This window comes from Thamnophis elegans, chromosome 5 (assembly GCF_009769535.1).
Source record: "Thamnophis elegans isolate rThaEle1 chromosome 5, rThaEle1.pri, whole genome shotgun sequence".
NCBI classification, from domain to species: Eukaryota; Metazoa; Chordata; class Lepidosauria; order Squamata; family Colubridae; genus Thamnophis; species Thamnophis elegans.
In genome coordinates, this window is record NC_045545.1 from 80,336,763 (window position 1) to 80,355,242 (window position 18,480).

An 18,480-nucleotide genomic window follows, 5' to 3' on the forward strand; every position below is an offset into this window, starting at 1 on the left:
CTCTCAAGCATGGAGGATAAAATAGGACTGGTATCATCTCGCAGAACAGTGGTTATAGGATGGAGAATTATTTCCCAATGCTACTCTTTGAAACAGAATAACAGAACAACTGAGTTGAGAGGGACCTTGGAGGTCTTTTAGTCCAATCCCCTGCTCAAGCAGCGTATCAATTCTATACCATTCCAGACAAGTGGCTATCCAGTCTGTTCTTAAAACCCTTCACTATTGGAGCCCCAACTTCTGAAGGCAAGCTGTTCTACTGGTTCATTGTTCTTACTGTCGGAACATTTCTCCTTCGCTCTAGATTGCTTCTCTCTTTGTTCACTTTCCATCCATTGCTTGTTGTTTTCTGGCGCTTTGGAAAATAGGGTGACTCCCTTTTCTCTGTGGCAACCTCTCAAATATTGGAACAGCGCTATCATGTCACCCCTATTTCTTTTCACTAGATTAGATATACCCAATTCCTGCAACTGTTCTTCATATGTTTTAGGATCAGAACCATTCTCCCAGCCCCCAATCCCCTAAATTGGTCTGGGAGGGCACTGTGAAAGATGCTTTTCATATTGTCGAGGTAAACAATCATTTGTAACAACCTTACAAAAATAAGGAACCGATGGAGACTGTATCCCTGCCCAAAACTAATCATATTTAAACTTTTATGCAAGCAGGAGAGTGTGACATAAGAAATTTGAACTGTGATTCAGAAATAGAGCTTGAATTTAATAAGCAGCAATCACTGGAGATTTTTTTTTTCATAAGGACCTCTTACATTTCTATAATAAAATGACCTTATCCACCTTTCCTGCTGGATTCTGTGTCTGTTTAATTTGTTCCAGTCTAGTGTACCAAGAGATAACCAACAGGTGCCATGGTTGATAGCATCAAAACTTGTTGAGCGATCAAGGAACATGAGCAGGGATGTGTTACCTCTACTATGCCCTGTCAACAGAGCTTCTATCATGGTAGAGGGTGCCATCTCCAGTTAAACTGCCATCACTCTCAATTAGCTTGATGGAGAATGATAAATAATCCTACCTTATATATAGGAATGAAGACATGAGATGAAAGACATGAAAAATATAGGCAGGAACAGTTAAGACAAATTAAAAGACATCTCAATGCTGGGATAGGAGAAGGCAAAACAACCCTGCCTGAGTCTCTTTGATATAAAAGAGGGCAGGGAGAACCTCTAGCAAGCTTTCAATATTTTATTATACCCTACAATAATAAAGTGCCATTCCTGGAACCCATGCATTGTCCATTGGATTATCTCAAAGGGCAGACACAACCGTCTCCATCAACTTATCTTCCCTGGATAATTAGAAACCGAAAGGGAGCTCTTTGCCGAGACACTATTTGTGTAACACTTCCCTTGGCTAAAGTAAATTTTCCATAAGAAACTACATATATATATTTGTAGCCCCTAAGAATTAGGTTCATGTTGACGGTAGTTTCTTATTTATATATATATATATATATATATATATATATATATATATATATATATATATATATATATATATATATATATATACATACATACATACATATATACATATATATATATATATATATATATACATACATACATACATACATACATACATACATACATACATACATATATATATATATATATATATATATATATATATATATATATATATATATTTGTAGCCCCTATATATATAGGGCTTAGTATCACCATCCCAAAGCCATGTTTTCTTTGAAGTCTCACAAAATTAAATTAAATTAACTCCATAACAAGCTTCAAGGTTGTAGATGAAATGTGCTAAATGGATTTCATCCAAGATGCTCAAACATTTCACTCAGCTTCATGAAAAATCTTTAATTTTTAACAGAAATTCTGCACAAGACCTCATGTATCATAGCTGGGAGAAAAGGGCTCAGCAAAGGACTCCATCAGACTACAAAGGAAAGGAAATTATATACAATCACCATAAACATGTACAAATTAATACAATTCCTTATTCTCACATAATCCAAATTTTATTCAACCAGTATAAGGCACACCTGTTTGGCTTAGTAACATTTACATGTATATCTCTAGGAAATGAAAATTTCTATCCAAGCATCAGGAGACTCCCTACTGTTTCAATTATTTTGGATGAAGCAAAAGAATATAAAGCTTTCAGTCAAATTGTATTGAGCTTTTTAAGGTTCTCTGAAAGTCCTTTTAAAGAGTCCTATTCATTTCATTATGTAAATAAATCAAAGACTGAAGAAAGATAAGGAATTGTTATTCCACAGGTTTCCCTAACCTGAAAATTCTACATTGAACAAATATTATTATAGGAATATATTGATGAAGAAGATTGTCCCCACCCCCCGAAAGATTACCGAAAATGTTCCCTCTTTGCTTTGTGTTTTGTTTTAATAAGAAATAGATGTTTTTCATTGAGTATTTTGAGAACAGTAGTCCATCTTTCTATTATTTTTCCCAATTCTTGGTGTTCCAATGATTAGGATTATTTCCTAATCATTCAAATATAAGATCGTTAGGATGCAAAATTATCTTTCGATGTAAATTCAACTAGGAAACTGAAAAAAGTATCTCAGAAAGCAAGAGTGAACCATTTCAATATTGCTGTCAGTACTATCTGGACACGTCCATAATATCACCAAGAGTTGGACCTGATTTAACAAAAACTTTATTTTAATCTGAAATTAATCTGAAATTGAGGACAACTGCAGCGTAGGTCTATTCTACTGAGTCGCACTTTTTAAAGTGTATCCAAGGATTACACCCACAAATTGCATCTTTAACCAATCACATATGGCAGTTAGTCAATGAAGATGTTGATTAATCAATTAAGAGTGTAATCCCATAGATTTAAAGGCAGAAGCAAATCACTTGGCTCAATGATAGTGCCTTGATAGGCAGAGCCAGGACTGGAATTCACAATGTATCATTTGCATATCGTGTTTATAAAGTATGAGAAAATTATATATTTAAATATTCATATCTTGATTTTTGAGGGAAAATGCCTTCCTATTCCAATTTATAGAGTTACTTCCAACATTTTCACATTGCCTATAAACAATAAATGGCATAGTTTTTCTGTTTTTGGCTAAGATCAAGTATAGTATTGATAGACAATGATATCTATAAAAGAAACAATAAAACTACAGAATTTATTTAAAGATATAAAATGAACTTATCATTAAAACTTTCACGTAAAGTAAAATAATCAGGACATCTTCAAGCATGTAAATCAGAACACCAAAGAACCAAACATATATTACATTACATATTATATTAAAACCACAACACTGAAAACAGTTAAAAGGCATTGAATTATGCCTAAAAATTAGCAAAACATGTTTCATCACTGAAAAGCTCTTGCTTTTAGTAACTATCAAAGATGATCTTGAAGTCTAGGCAGGAAATAATCCTTCAAGTAATCTGACCTCAACCCCTTTAAGACTTTAAATACCATCATTTTGAGTTGGGTCAGACTAATCTAATTTTCCTACTGGGGACTAGTGAGGGTTCAATGTTGTCTTCTGAAACAGCCCCCTATCTCATGCATAAGATGATATAAGGCAGCTTGGAATATCTTACATCCTGCAACACAAACAGTGATAAATATCTGTAACGCCATCAAACATCTACATCTGCTTAGCTCAGGTCCTTGGGAAGAACTCATCTGCAGACAACTACCAAACTCAGACTGAAAATTTGGCTGACTGTGTGACAAACCATAAAGAAAAAGGTTACCATAAATAGGACAATTAGCATATCAATCTGAACTGATACTATCAAAACATGATAAATAATGCTAGCGTAACTGCTGATAATTTTTTTTAAAAAAATGAAAATGATACACTTTCCTGGTCTTTCTCAGTTCTAAAAATGACAAGGATTTAGCAATTTATAATAAACTAGCTGATAACCTAGCATTGTCCAAGTATTTATTTAAAGGGGGAAAATATCTGGACCAAACGTAATTTCTAATGTTGGATTTTCTCCCTTACCAGAGGGAGCCCCCTTGTGGAGTACTGTGAAGCCATTACCATGGCAACTCCATTGTACAGTAGAAGCCATTTTACGGTAGTACAGTAGAAGCCATTTGAAGGCACAACAGGCTGTATCATAACAGAACACCCCCCCAAGGGGTGTTAGAGGTGTCTTACTCCCACAGTATTTGTTTCCAGACAATTGTGTACCAAGTTTGGTTGAAATTGCTCAAGGCATTCCAGAGTTATGCTGGAACACACCCACACACCCACACACCCATAGAGATTTATACATATATAAAGATGAATATATTAGAAACACATTAGGCGATCCAGACTCAGGCCAACATTTTAGACTGGATCAATATATTTGAGATTGCTTGATAGAGCAAGGAGGAGGAATGATCAAACCATAACTGGGAATTTGGAATTATATATATATGGGTCAGACACTACGGGTATTGCCTTTTAAGAAGCCTTTCCTATTCTTCAAACACAGGTGGAGGTGCCTTCTCTAAAGGATATGGCCCCTTTGTAATTTAAATAACCTTAATTTTTTTTTTACTAAGTCTTAGAAATAATAACTGGCTTGGTTGCCTACTTTGAAGACTTTTTCAGTTCACCAAAAATATATCAAATTAATGGTGCTTACCAATCAGATGTTTTCATCTCTACTGGAAATAAAGTGGAATAATGAAAAGTTAAGCTGGTCCTCTGAAATTCAACTAGCTAATACAAAAAAAAAAAACAAAAAACTCCAGAGGTCAGGAAGGTAGACAGTTGAGAACAAAATAATAATAATGCTACACTTCTATGCTCTCAACAGCTCTTGATGGTTACAGGAAAAATCACTTCCGTAACCCAGCTGGAACAACCAGACTCTCCAGCCTGTAACTAACAGCATTGGAGCTAAGGTTATATCAATATAATTACTGCAAGCATTACTCACAAGGCAAAATACACAACTGAGTTTGTGAAAACACCAGTGGAAGTTGTATAATCATCAGAAAGAGAACTGCAGCAATGGAGTGCTAATTGGCCTAAACATTTCACAATCATGAGGTTTGCTTTTCATGTCAACAGAAGAAGTAGGTTTCAGCAATTCTGGATAAAGGATAGCGGAAATTTTGAGTAGTTCGGAGAACCGGTAAATACCACCTCTAACTGGCCTGCTCCCATCTATTCTCTGCCTCCCGAGTCCCAGCTGATCTGGTGGAAATGGAGATTTTGCAGTAACCTTCCCCTGCCACACCCACCAAGCCATGCCCACAGAACCACTAGTAAAGATGTTTGAATCCCACCAATGGTCAACAGAATCACCAGATTAATCCACTTCACTCAGCTATGTTATTTTCTAATGCTGGGTGTTATCATACCTCTAACCAAATATCCATCCTTATGATCAGCTACTAGCTATAATATGTTTACTGCTCTTCAATGTGCTCTTTAGTCTTTTAGGTATTCAGGAAACTGAAGTATGTGCTACTGAAATGGTTTATGAGTCAGCCTTTGAAGGAAAACCCAAGAAACTTCGCATCTTGGAACAAAGATGGCATCAACTCCCATTCATCTAATCCTAGGAATGAGTTCTTCTACCTTAGAGGATCATTTCAATTCTGACTACTCCACAGCATAAGTGAGAAAGAGATGCTTCTACAAGTAGAAGTGGGGGACAGAGACACAAGGGATTCTACATGGCATTTAGAACTTAGTTTTCCAGTAGAATGGGAATATTGTGGTTAGACAAGAAAATCAAGAAATGGATCATCAAACAACAGTAATAGCAATAGCACTTAGACTTATATACTGCTTTACAATGCTTTACAGCCCTCTCTAATCGGTTTACAGATTCAGCATATTTCCCTCAACAATTTGGGCCCTCATTTTACCCATCTTGGAAGGACGAAAGGTTAAGTAAACCTTGAGCCTGAGTTTAGGAATGACTAGGCCTAATTTATGCTATTCTAGACAATTACATAAGATTTAGCTCTGTGGAGAAGACTCTGATGCTAGGAAGGTAGAAAGAGAAGAGGATGACCAGCAAACAAAGGAGATGGACTTAGTTACAGTAGTGAGGAGTTCACTGTTGGAAGGACCAGGTTAGTGTCAGAGCATGATGGACAAAATATATCTAGTGGTTGCCAAGACTCAAAACTGACGTAATGGCACATAATCAATATTGAGTAGAGTGCTATTTGCCACCCTTGTAATTTTCAGATGTGTAAACTTCAATTCCCAGAATTTCCCAGTTGGTATAGCCAATCATAGAATTCTGGGAATTGAAAAATTACTGAAATAAAGCAAAAAAGCTCAGGGCAATTTAGGGATATTAGCCAAGAGGAAGTAGCTATTGTTCCCTCCATATTACTTGCTATTTGAAATGTTACCTCACTTAACTTGATCAATACCATCTGTGATCTGATCTACTAGCCATTTTATGGATGATCCTCTAGGCATTGCTAATACAGCTCAGATCACTCCTCATCATTAGCTATCAGAACTGAAGCAAGAAGAATGGGAGTCCGACCACTATCAGATGTAGTGGTATTTCTTACCTCTTTTAGATCAAAGCAGCTATATTATTTATATAGATATGCATACATATACAGGTGGAGGTCAGTTAGTACCTGCTGCCTTAAGACTTTTTGAGGCCAAAACATTGGCACAAATTCTTTACGGGGCACAAACAGGAATCCTTTCAAAGAGAGACTTGTTAGAAACCATTCAAACAAGCCATCTTAGCTGCTCCCAATGGAACTCCAAATGCCCAGTTAAGAATTGAGACAGGCATGCCTCAAATTCAAGTAAGAGCCTGGAAGATGATGATCATTTATTGGCTTAAAATGCATTTCTTTCCAGAGGGACTGTCCCCACTAGTGTTGACTGACAATTTCCCTTCCCCCTGGAAACAAGCAATTGATCACAAGCTGGGCTCTTATGGGCTCTCACCATTATTCTTAATGTCCCTAGGCTTTGAGCACGCAAAGCAAGTAGTAATCAATAGAATGAGGGACATGGAGTTCCAAGAAGAACTAAATAGGTTGCCTCTCCACAGTAGGGACAGAATCAAACAGGGTGTGTGGCAGTGACATGCGGTGACGGTTACCGTTGGTGAGGCAAGCCTGCAGCAGTGGCGAGAAGCAACGTCCCCGGCACTGTGTCCTACAGGCGTCTCGCATTTATGGCGGACATAAACACGAGATGCCTGTCGGACACAGTGGTGGGGGTGTTGCTTCTCGCCGCCGTCACGCTCCACCGCCTTGCCCCCCCACCTCCGATGAACAATCCTGCTGCCCCGGCCTGCAGCCAGCCCACCCACCCCCGCCCGACCTGCTCCCTGCCTGGACTCACCGCTCTCCTCCTCCTCCTTCTCCCCACTCGATGCTGGGCTTTAAAGGGGTCTCCCCTCCCCAGCCAGCCAGCCCACCCAGCCAATTCCTCCCCCCACCACCACTGTGTCCAACAGGCCAGGTGTCTCGCGTTTATGGTGGACATAAATGCGAGACGCCTGTCCTGTTGAAACACAGTGGCGAGAACGTCCCTGCCGCTTCCGTGCTCCGCCGCCTCACCCCTCTGCCTCCTCCGACCCCACCGCTGTGAAGAAAGAAAAAAAAAACACACAAACCTCACAATAAAAAATTTATTTTTTTATTAAATTACAAATTACAAATTAAATTACAATAAATTTGAATCCCCCCCTCCCTCCGCCTGATCCACCTTTTCCAGCTTTGGAAACTCTCTCAACCCTCCTCTTGTCCGCCCAACGTAAGCGTGCTCAACGTAAGCGTGCTCATAAGGCATGATTCGCTGCTCCCCGATCAGGAGGCGGGAGAATCAGTGCCTCTTTTGCATATGAAAGTGTTCGGTTTTTAACTCCTCCTTAACTTTTAAAAGGCGAACAATTCCTTAGGCAAAAGAGGCCCCGAGTTCTCTGGCCTCCTCCCATAGTTAACACTGAGAGCAGACACCAAGCCACTGTGACTTTGAATCTGGTAGCAACTACCCTAGCTTTAATTATTTAAAAAAAATATTTAAAATTCTTCCTTTCCCTCAGGAGACTGGTGAGGCCCCGCCTCCCCTGCCTCTAGTGACTGCACGTCCCTGGTGTGTGGGAATCGGCAAGATATCTAAATACTGATCTCTCCAAAACAAAGAATAGCTTTCTTCAGAGCCAGATTTAACATTCTTCCTTCAGCACTCCTCCAGGGCAGGTATAAGAGAACACCTGTAGCCGAACGAGTTTGTATATGTGGTAAAGGAGAAGTGGAAGATAATTCACATGTACTATTACACTGCGAGCTATACAGAGCTTGTAGGTCTGCATATATTCTCCCCTTATTAGAGAGATTGCCAGGGAGGGCAGACAATTTTTATCTAGGCTTTCTCCTCCAGGACACTAACCCGGTTACCACGTATGCAGTGGCAAAGTTCTGTGCAGCTGCAATGTCCATAAGAAAAAAATTGGCTACAGTATAGTACTATCTTGTACAAATTATCTGGACATACCTTTAACAATCTTTGGACCATAATGTTATTATCCACTTTTAATCTTAATACTTTTTAATTATATTTTAATGTTAGTATTTTTTAATATAGTGTAAAAACAAATGTATATTGCTGGTCTTTGACCGTAATAAAGATCTTTCTTTCTGGGGCGGGTTTCAGCCAGCATTATTGCCGGTTCGCTTGTGCATGTGGCTCATGCGTGCGCGCACACTGGATGTGCACTGTGCATGCATGCACAGTTCAATGGAAATTATTCTGTGTATGCGGAGAACTCAAAAAAAGGATGGTGACGGTAGTGATCAGGGAACCTGTTTGGGAGTGGAGCCAGCCTGGGTCAAGCCAGGCTGAACAAGGTAGGAACCCACCTCTGATACACTGTCCATGTATGGTATATATGTAGCAAATGACACTTCTGTTTCTGAATGGAGAGGGTAATCATTTCTCCCACAATTATTCTTTAAATTAAATTACATATTTTTTGTATTGGTCACCCTACATTTCTCACCCTCATTTCAATAATGGTTATTTGAAGTTGGGCAGAGGTAGGTTTTAATAATATATAAAGTTTATCCACGCCTCTCCAAAACCTAATAAAACAAGAATGCATGAATTTCTAATTGTACAATGCTTTGAACTTTATCGCCAAAAGGGGTTTCAGAGCACAATGAAGCACAAATGGAGCAGCCATATCTTTTCCCATTTCTACTTCATTTATACATACTGGTAATAGGAACTGCCAAACTACTTTTGTAAGCCAGCCAAAAAAAACACAGAGAGATGATAAAATACCCACTATCAGTTGAGCTTGATTTGAAAGGGACCTTACCTTTTGCACAGATTTGCCCTTTGCTTTTTGGATCAAATCTTGTCGCTGACTTTTTTGTGCAATAATTGAATGGCTTAGAACTTTCATCTCATAAACGTTCATCTCATAAATCAAAGTAAATATTGCATTTATGTAACACAGTCCTATATATTTGAACATATATGACACACCTGTTTACTGTGAATGATTTATAACCTTCGCATCCTAGACATAAATTGTTTCAACTCATACCCTCAAAATGAGCACTGCACACCAAGACAACTAGACACAAGAACATTTTTTCCAGAACGCCATCCCTCTGCTAAACAAATAATTCCCGCAATACTGTCAAACTATTCACTAAGGCTGCATTACTATTAATATTCTCATTGTTCATCACCCATCTCCTCCCACTTATGACTCACTGTAACTTTGTTGCTTGCATCCTTACAATTTATATTGATATTGATTGTTTCCTGATTGCTTATTTTTACCCTATGACTATCATTAACCTTATGTTTCTTGACAAATGTATCTGGTCTTTTTACCATATTTCCCCGGGGTCTTATTTTCTTTTGACCCCCGAAATAAGCACTTGGCCTTATTTTCGGGGAGGTCTTATTATTTTTGAGATGTAGGAGGCAGCGACCATGGCCACCTTATGACTGCTGCTGTGTTACAATATTTTTGAGGGAGGGCTTATTTTAGCCCATGCGCTCAAAAGCCAGATTGGGCTTATTATGCAGAGAGGTCTTATTTTCAGGGAAACAGAGTATGTACACTGAAAGCATGTGTACCAAAGACAAATTCCTTGTGCATCCAATCACACTTGGTCAATAAATAATTCTATTCTATTCCATTCCACTTCATTCCATTCCATTCTATATCTTTTAATTCCATACAAGAAGTCGTTACTTGGTTTTAAGTGCTTCCTGCCCCCCAAAGCAGAATAATTAATAAATGAAACACATTTTTATGCACACGAAACCTGGTGTTCTAACGTTTATAGATTGCATTTGTAGGCGTCATTCAACATTCTTCTGTTTTACATTTCACCCTCCATGCCTCTTCTTTTCCTCACAATGCAAATATGGGCTTATAAAATGTGCCTGACAACAAATGGTACACATTGACTTAGAAACAAAAGAGGCCTCTCCTAGGAAGTATAAATTATTCTTGAAGCCCAACGCTATGATGACTTGACTGCTACACAAAGAAATCGACTAGGAAAGGAATATGCTATTTCATTTGACAGCTTCCAAAGGAATTTTAAAGGCAGAAAATATCCAGTAGCCCAGGTTAAAAACAACAACTCTAGGTCAGATGTTCCAGATGGACAGGTATAATGTTATACAATAAACCTTCCAGAAATCAGCCATTAAGGAAGTCATTTCTGGGAGGTGGAGAAAAAGCATTTTAATTGCTCAGATGGAACAAGTTTAGCCTAATGCGGATACCTCTGGCAGGATTATTCTAGAAGATGCAGTAGACCAGGGGTCTGCAACCTGTGGCTCTGGAGCCGCATGTGGGTCTTTCATTCCTCTGCTGCGGCTCCGACGCTCAAAATATGCGTCACAACTACCAATGTGCAATATCCACCGGCACGCTATTTATTGAGGTTTTCGACCCATCTTTTTTTTTTCCGGAGTTCAAAATGTTTTTGTTGCATGCAGAAATAAAAAACTGTTTTCTCTGTAGCAGTTCATTGATTTCATAAATGCGACACACTATAGCTTTTCTTTTAATACATAGCATAAAGGTAAAAAAAAATGCAATGCTATCTTCATTTTAGATGTCAAAAGGGGTTTGTGGCTCCTGGTGTTTTCTTTTCTGTGGGAGACAGATCCAAATGGCGCTTTGAGTGTTTTAGGGTTGCGATCCCTGCATTAGACTTATGCCAAAGAGTAGCAGCCCAAAGTTTACATGCTGAGCTGCCTAATAATGAAAAGGGGGTTGAGCCACTCCCAAATTCATATTTGGTGTAGGTCCCTATTGTTCCCTATTGTTGGCATACAAATAAATTAAATCTGAAAAATCTGAATCCTCCTGGTTGTAGACACTATCTACAAAGAGATACTTCCTTCCTTTTTTTTCCTTCCTTCCCAGCTTGGCACTAGATAAGAGCCACTGCCGGCTAGAGCCGCCTCTTTCTCTCCCTTCCCTTCCTCATCCAGGTTCTTGAGACTGGAATGGCAGCCTCTGCCTGGGCGTGCCACCTACAAATGGCGTCAGAATCAACCTGTCAGTTTCTGCTGTCCAGCCTTCCCTCCCACCGCCCGTTCTGGCCCAGGTCCCTCGCCACCCTTTTCCCCGGTTTATTTCTCCTGCTAAGACGACTGGGCTCTTCCCCAACGCGAGGGAAACACGGCGGTTACTGAGGCGGTATCGAAACGGGTGTTTACAACAGAGTCGGGGGGGGGGGGGGAGAGAGAAAGGTGGGAAAAAACGATCCGCGGAATCCGGCTCGGGCGAGGGGAAGGCGGCAGGAGAAGGGAAGGCGCTGCCCCGTATACAGCATTTATAGGGAATCGGGTATGGAAAGACCCTCCACCGTCGCTATCAGAGCGTTTTGGCCGGCTCGGGAGACGCCGTTTCTGCAGGGCCGGCACAGACCCAGCGGCATTTCCCCGTAAAGCAACCCCAAGAAATAGCAGCACCGGGTAGGGCGGGCGAAATGAAGAAGCCGATTGGGGCCCGGGAACCAAAAGCCGGGGCGGCGCGCCCAGCAGCCATGGCTGAGGCTCGCTGCCTCGGCGGCGGACGAGGCGAAGCTTGAATGGGGAAGGGGAGGCCGAGCCCTCAGAGGAGGAGGAGATCGGGCGTCGAACTTACCCGCCGCGGTGCTTGTTGTCCATCCGCTTTTTCTGCCTGACCGGCTGCAAAGGGATGTTATCGGTCATGACCGCGGCAGCCGGGCCGAGGAGCGCCGGCGGGGGAGGAGCGCGGAGCAGGTTCGGCTCGTCGCCAGCTTTCGCCTCGCCCGGCCCACACCCAGGCTCTCCGCGCCGGGAGGAGAGCGCGCCGCTGCCTGCCGAACCAGGGCGGGCTGGGGGCTGGGCGGCGCCGCGCAGGTAACGCGGACTCTCACGCCGGCTCGCGCCGTCCCCTCCCCTTCCCCCCGGAGCCCACCGAGCCGGGTGTGGGAAGTGGGCGAGGGCCGTTTTTTTGATGGTGCCTTTTCCTCATTCCTCGCCGAGGTGGGGGGGGGGGCGCTTCCCCGGCTGCGTTTCTTGCCGGTTTTATTCCCTCCCTCGTCGCAGTACCTTCCCGCCACTCTGCTCTGCAGGCTTGTGGCGGCTCTGGCCCAGGGATTTAGACTGTGGACTCGGAAGACACCATTCCTCCTTGCTAAATCCTTCCCTCGCCTTCCTTTCAGAGGAGATGTTGCTTCTCTTCGCTAAGCCAGTGTTTTTCAACCACTGTGCCGTGGCACACTAGTGTGCCGTGACATAGTGTAAGGTGTGCCCTGGGAAAAACACTTTAGATATAGTCAATATAGGCACAGAGTTAAATTTTTTTAACATTTTCTAATGGTGGTGTGCCTCGTGATTTTTTTCATGAAAAAAGTGTGCCTTTGCACAAAAAAGGTTGAAAAACACTGCGCTAACCTACCCTCTCTTACCGGCTCTCCCCGGCTCCTCCTTAGGATACATTCAGATCATCCGTGGGGAAAGCTTAATATACAGCCGCTTGAACGGTTCCTTTCCCATGCACTGATTTTCCTTTCCCATGCACTGATTTTTTGTTTGTTTGTCTGCAACCCCAAACGATGCATTTTGAGGGCTAGATCATAGCATTGCCATAACCATTGCTGAGGGAGGAAAGCTATGGCAAATCTAGACAGCATACAAAAAAGCAGAGGGATCCCATTGCCAACAAAAGTGTGTATAGTCAAGGCTATGGTTTTCCCAGTTGCAATGTATGACTGTGAAAGTTGTACCTTAAGAAAGGCTGAGTGCCAAAGAATTGAGGCCTTTGAACTATTGTGCTGGAGAAGACTCCTGCGAGTCCCTTGGACTGCAAGGTGATCAAACCGGTCAGTCCTAGAGGAGGTCAACCCTGACTGCTCTTTAGAAGGCCAGATCCTGAAGATGAAACTCAAATACTTTGGCCACCTAATGAGAAGGAAGGAGTCACTGGAGAAGAGAATATGATGGGAACGATTGAGGGCAAAAGAAGAACAGGGCCGACAGAGAATGAGGTGGCTGGATGAAGTCACTGAAGCAGTCAATGTGAGCTTAAATGGACTCCAGAGGATGGTAGAGGACAGGAAGGCCTGGAGGAGCATTGTCCATGGGGTCGTGATGAGTCAGATACGACTTCGCAACTAACAACAATCACCTTACAGATAATGAATAATGTAATCAGAGTTGAGATGATTATATTTACATAGGAAACCACCCATAAATCTCAGCACTGTACCTGTATTTATTTATTACTAAGATTTTTATACTGTTTCAATCATACTAGTTCTGAGGGGCTTAGTTCCAAACTAGTAAACATAACAACATGTAACAATATAATTGCCAAATCAATACTTCAATAAATATCCAGTAACCCACCATTTGTAATCCAGCCATTTTCCCTGGCTTACCAGGAACAACAACTTCATAATTAATGCCCTGTATTGTTCAGTCATCAAAGTCTTTGCAGAAAGGCTCCAAAATGTTTGGGAGAAACTAGGAAATCATTTTCTAAAGCATCTAGGAAGAATGAGGATCATTATGGAGAATCTCAGAATGTCTTCACCATAGCTTCACTATTAGAAAAATAGTGAGATAAAAAAGTAGTTTGATGTTATGATTGCCAAAACCATTATTCACAATAAGACCCTCATTCCAAATATCAAACATGGAGGTAGAGGTATCATAATTTGAGAACACAAATTTGCAGATGACACCAAGCTGGCAGGAATAGCCAACACTCCAGAAGACAGGCTTAAGATATGGAAGGATCTTGACAAACTTGAACATTGGGCACTATCTAAAAAAATGAAATTCAATGGTGAAAAAAATAAGGTTCTACATTTAGGAAAGAAAAACAAAATGCACATGTACAGCAGGAGTGGGTTTCTTGCCCCGTTCCAACCAGTTCGGTTGGAACGGGGCCGGCGGCGTCCTCGTGCACGCGCGCGGTGCACGCATGCGTACTAGCGTCTGCGCGATGCTCCAGCTGCTCCTGGATGATAACGCAGGCGCTGTATGCGTCCTGCGCATGCGTGGAAGCGCAGAACTCGTCAAAACCGGGTAAGGACCGTGGGCGGGCGGGCGCGCCCTTCGCCGTTCCCGGAAGTTACTTACTTCCGGGTTCGGTGACCAACCGGTTCGCAGGGACCGCCGCAAACCGGTTGAAACCCACCCCTGATGTACAGTATAGGTGGTACCTTGCTCAATAGTAGTAACTATGAGAGGGATCTTGGAATCCTAGCGGACAATCATTTAAATATGAGCCAGCAGTGTGCGGCAGCTGCCAAAAAAGCCAACACAGTTCTAAGCTGTATAAACAGAGGGATAACATCAAGATCACATGAAGTGTTAATACCACTTTATAATGCCTTGGTAAGGCCACACTTGGAATATTGCAGCCAGTTTTGGTCGCCAAAAAGATGTGGAGACTCTAGAAAGAATGCAGAGAAGAGGAACAAAGATGATTAAGGGTTGTAACTAAAACATGAAGAACGGTTACAGGAACTAATAAATGTGTAGTTTAATGAAAAGAAGGACTAGGGGAGACATGAAAGCAGTGTTCCAATATCTCAGGGGTTGCCACAAAGAAGAGGGAGTCAAACTATTCTCCAAAGCACCTGAGGGCAGAACAAGAAGCAATGGGTGGAAACTAATCAAGGAGAGGAGCAACTTAGAACTGAGGAGAAATTTCCTGATGGAACAAATAATCAGTGGAACAATTTGCCTCCAAAAGTTGTGAATGCCCCAACACTGGAAGTCTTTAAGAAAATGTTGGATAGCCATTTGTCTGAAACAGTATAGGGTTTCCTGCCTAGGCAGGGGGTTGGACTAGAAGACCTCCAAGGTCCCTTCCAACTCTGCTATTGTATTGTATAAGAAAACACTTTCCTACATGGGACCTGGACAACTTACCATTTTTGAAGAAGCAGAATATAAAGGCCATCTGCCCATGTGCTGAAGCAAAAGTGATCATGCAGCAAGGTTGTTGATTATTTGCCTTCTGTCAAATGATCTGTTTCTAACTGGTTACTTCAAGATTCCCCAAGGTCAATCCATCAACACTAATTGAGTAAACCTAAAAGGCAGGCAATATCAACCACAGCAGTATTTTCATTGTCAGTTCTAGATTGGCTGCTGAATCTGTTGTCATTAGTTTGGTTTTATACATACATACATACATACATACATACATACATACATACATACATACATCATACATCATACATACATACATTATACATACATATAGTATGTATATAAATATGATATGTATGTATGTGTATGTATGTATGTATGTATGTATGTATGTATGTATGTATGTATGTTCCTTTTCACTTTCATTACTAGTGGATGTAGATCATTTACATTTTCAGAGTACTGTCATCAATTTTCCAGAAATTTACTTCCTGCAATTTTAAAACTATTTTCTTCCCATCCAGCCTGTTTCAATATACTGTATATTCTGTTAGATAAATAAAGTGAGAATATGTAGCCTTGTCTCACTAGAGGTCTGGAGACAGTCTGTTTGGCCATTTTTGGTCTGGGTTGTGACTTCTTATCCTATATATATATGTTTTGTATCAGGACAATAATATGTTCTGGGATTTCCATTCTTGTTAAGACATTCAAAAGTTTGATTTGTTCTTCAAAGGCTCTTCTATAGTCAACATATGGATTTATTGTTGGTGTTCTTTGGTTTTCTCCATTATTTAGCATATTTTGACTTTGTGTTCTCCCTACTTCCTACGCTACATTTCTTTCTGTTCGTCCCGTTCCCAATATTTCTCAAATGTAAGTGTAGGAAGAATTTTCATTCCTTACAGGTATAGTACAAAGTGTACTATACTACTCAACAAATTATGCCATCCCTCCCTTTTGATCATGCTGGCTGGTATTTATGGGAAACTGTAACACATAGAAAACCAATACAACTCCCGTCTTTCAAAAAATACGATCTAATGTTTTTCTTCATGGCCAATAAATATGGTAGTATTTCAAAAGTGTGGTGGAAAGTCTGCCTCCACAGAAACCATGTGTCTTCCAGAGACTTCTGTGATGCAACGGCCATATTTCCTCATTGTCTGTGCTACATAGGACTAATGTGAAGTCAAAAACATCCAGAAGGCACCAATGAGACAGTACCTATTATTCTCACCCACTCCCCAATTTTTCTGCCTTGGTTGTATAATCTTAGGGAAATGGTTTTGAGAAGTCTTAGGTCCAAGAATCAGCATAAAATGTAGCAATACAGGATGAGTTCGTTTTTTGGTCATATCAGTTTGGAATTTTGGAAGTTCCTGTCCAAATATCAGTGAGGATAAAGCTTGTGGCAAAAGTCAGTTGTTGCATGCATGAAATTAAGACATAAGAATGTTGCAACAGCAGAACTGACACCCCCACTTTTAATTCCAGAAAGTTAATACAGTTATTGTAAAACTCTGTTTGCATGTTAGAAATGCGAAGAAGGAAATAACACCTCCTTGAGAAAAAGTCTGGCCTGGCTGAGAGCTAACCCCTGTCTTGCACAAATTTTATTCTTTATGCAAAGAACCATTAAAATGGAAATTCTCATTTGTAGCCCTGAAGATGATTTCAGATGGAGGTATTTCGTCATTACAAATGCAAAGACACCCTGTGACTAGTCCCTCTTTCCCTCCATTACACCTTTTGTTCTGGTAAGAAAAAAGGTGTGGGAAAATATGGAAGGATTTCAGATGGGAAATAGTTGTGTCTTCATGCTTCATAACTTTTGGCTAATTATGAAGCAGTGTTTTAAAATAAAAGCCCTCTCTGGAACTGTTTGCATTTCATTTTATTAAAGAAAGGTAGAGTTTCTTACAGAACAAAATTTTGAACGTGTTTCCATTCTGTAACTTCTCAGAAACCAGTTTAAAGCTGATATTCAATAGTTTTAGCAATGTAGAGCCAGAAAATTGCTGACTTACAGTAATTCTTGAAATGGTCCCATATGAAGGGAACAGTCAGCCCAGTCTATATTTAGGACAGTGTAAGGAGTACATATAAGGGAAACTCAAGCTTTGGATGGCCATCTTATCGTGTACATGCACCATTTACTACTTGTAAATGAACATCTCATTGTCATAATGTTTAACTGGACAAAACACTCATTGTTGGGCAACAATTTTTAAATCAAGGTACGTCAAGTAGGCTAACTTACAGAATGTGTTCAAAAGCTGGAACCCATGACTCCCAAGGGAATGAAATATGGATGCTACTGGCTGCTGCACTGCTGCTGTGGTCATGTGATCTTCATTTTCGACATCCAGTCTCAAAATCCCTCATGCACTCACCTACACAGCAATAGCCATTTGCCTTCTGCTGTGTGGATGAGAGCACACAGGGAATGGAAGACTCCTGATGCTCCTTGCCAGATCCCCGTAAGGAAACTCAATGCGGAAGCTGGCAAGAAGTTAGAAATTGCTCTTAACAGAATAACAGAGTTGGAAGGGGCTTTTGAAGTCTTCCAATCCAACCTCAAGCTCAATCAGGAGAGTATTTTAAACAAATGGCTGTCTATTCTCTTCTTAAAAGCCTCCAAAGTTGGAGCATCCATCACTTCTGGAGGCAAACTGTTCTACTGATTGATTGTTCTTATTGCCCAAGAAATTTCTTCTTAGTTCGAGGTTGCTTCTCTCTTTGTTCAAACATCGCTTCTTGTCTTGGTTTCTGTTGCTTTGAAGAATAGATTGACTCCCTCTTCTTTGTGGCAGCCCCTCAAATATTAAAACACTGCTATCATGTCACCCCTAGTTCTTCCTTTCACTAGACTAGATATACCAATTCCTGCAACTGTTCTTCATATGCTGTGGTGGGATTCAAATAATTTAACAACCAGTTCTCTACCCTAATGACCAGCTGGGTGGGCGTGGCCATGATGGGCATGGCCATGGGGTGTGACAGGCAGTACTCAGCCTCCTGCACCCCCCGGGAGCAAAAATGGGGGGGGGCTATGGCACACTCCCCACACCCCATTTTGGGCTT

At 41.0% G+C, this 18,480-nt stretch overlaps 1 protein-coding gene across 1 annotated transcript in view; it reads right to left on the reverse strand.

The window, feature by feature from the left end:
- ATP9A (ATPase phospholipid transporting 9A (putative)) overlaps window positions 1-12,265 on the reverse strand; it is a 102,521-nt gene extending 90,256 nt beyond the window's left edge. Inside the window, 1 exon segment of the mRNA XM_032218112.1 lies at window positions 12,125-12,265. Coding sequence (XP_032074003.1) covers window positions 12,125-12,192 — 68 coding nt within the window. The 5' untranslated portion in view covers window positions 12,193-12,265.
- Window positions 12,266-18,480: the final 6,215 nt, after the last annotated feature.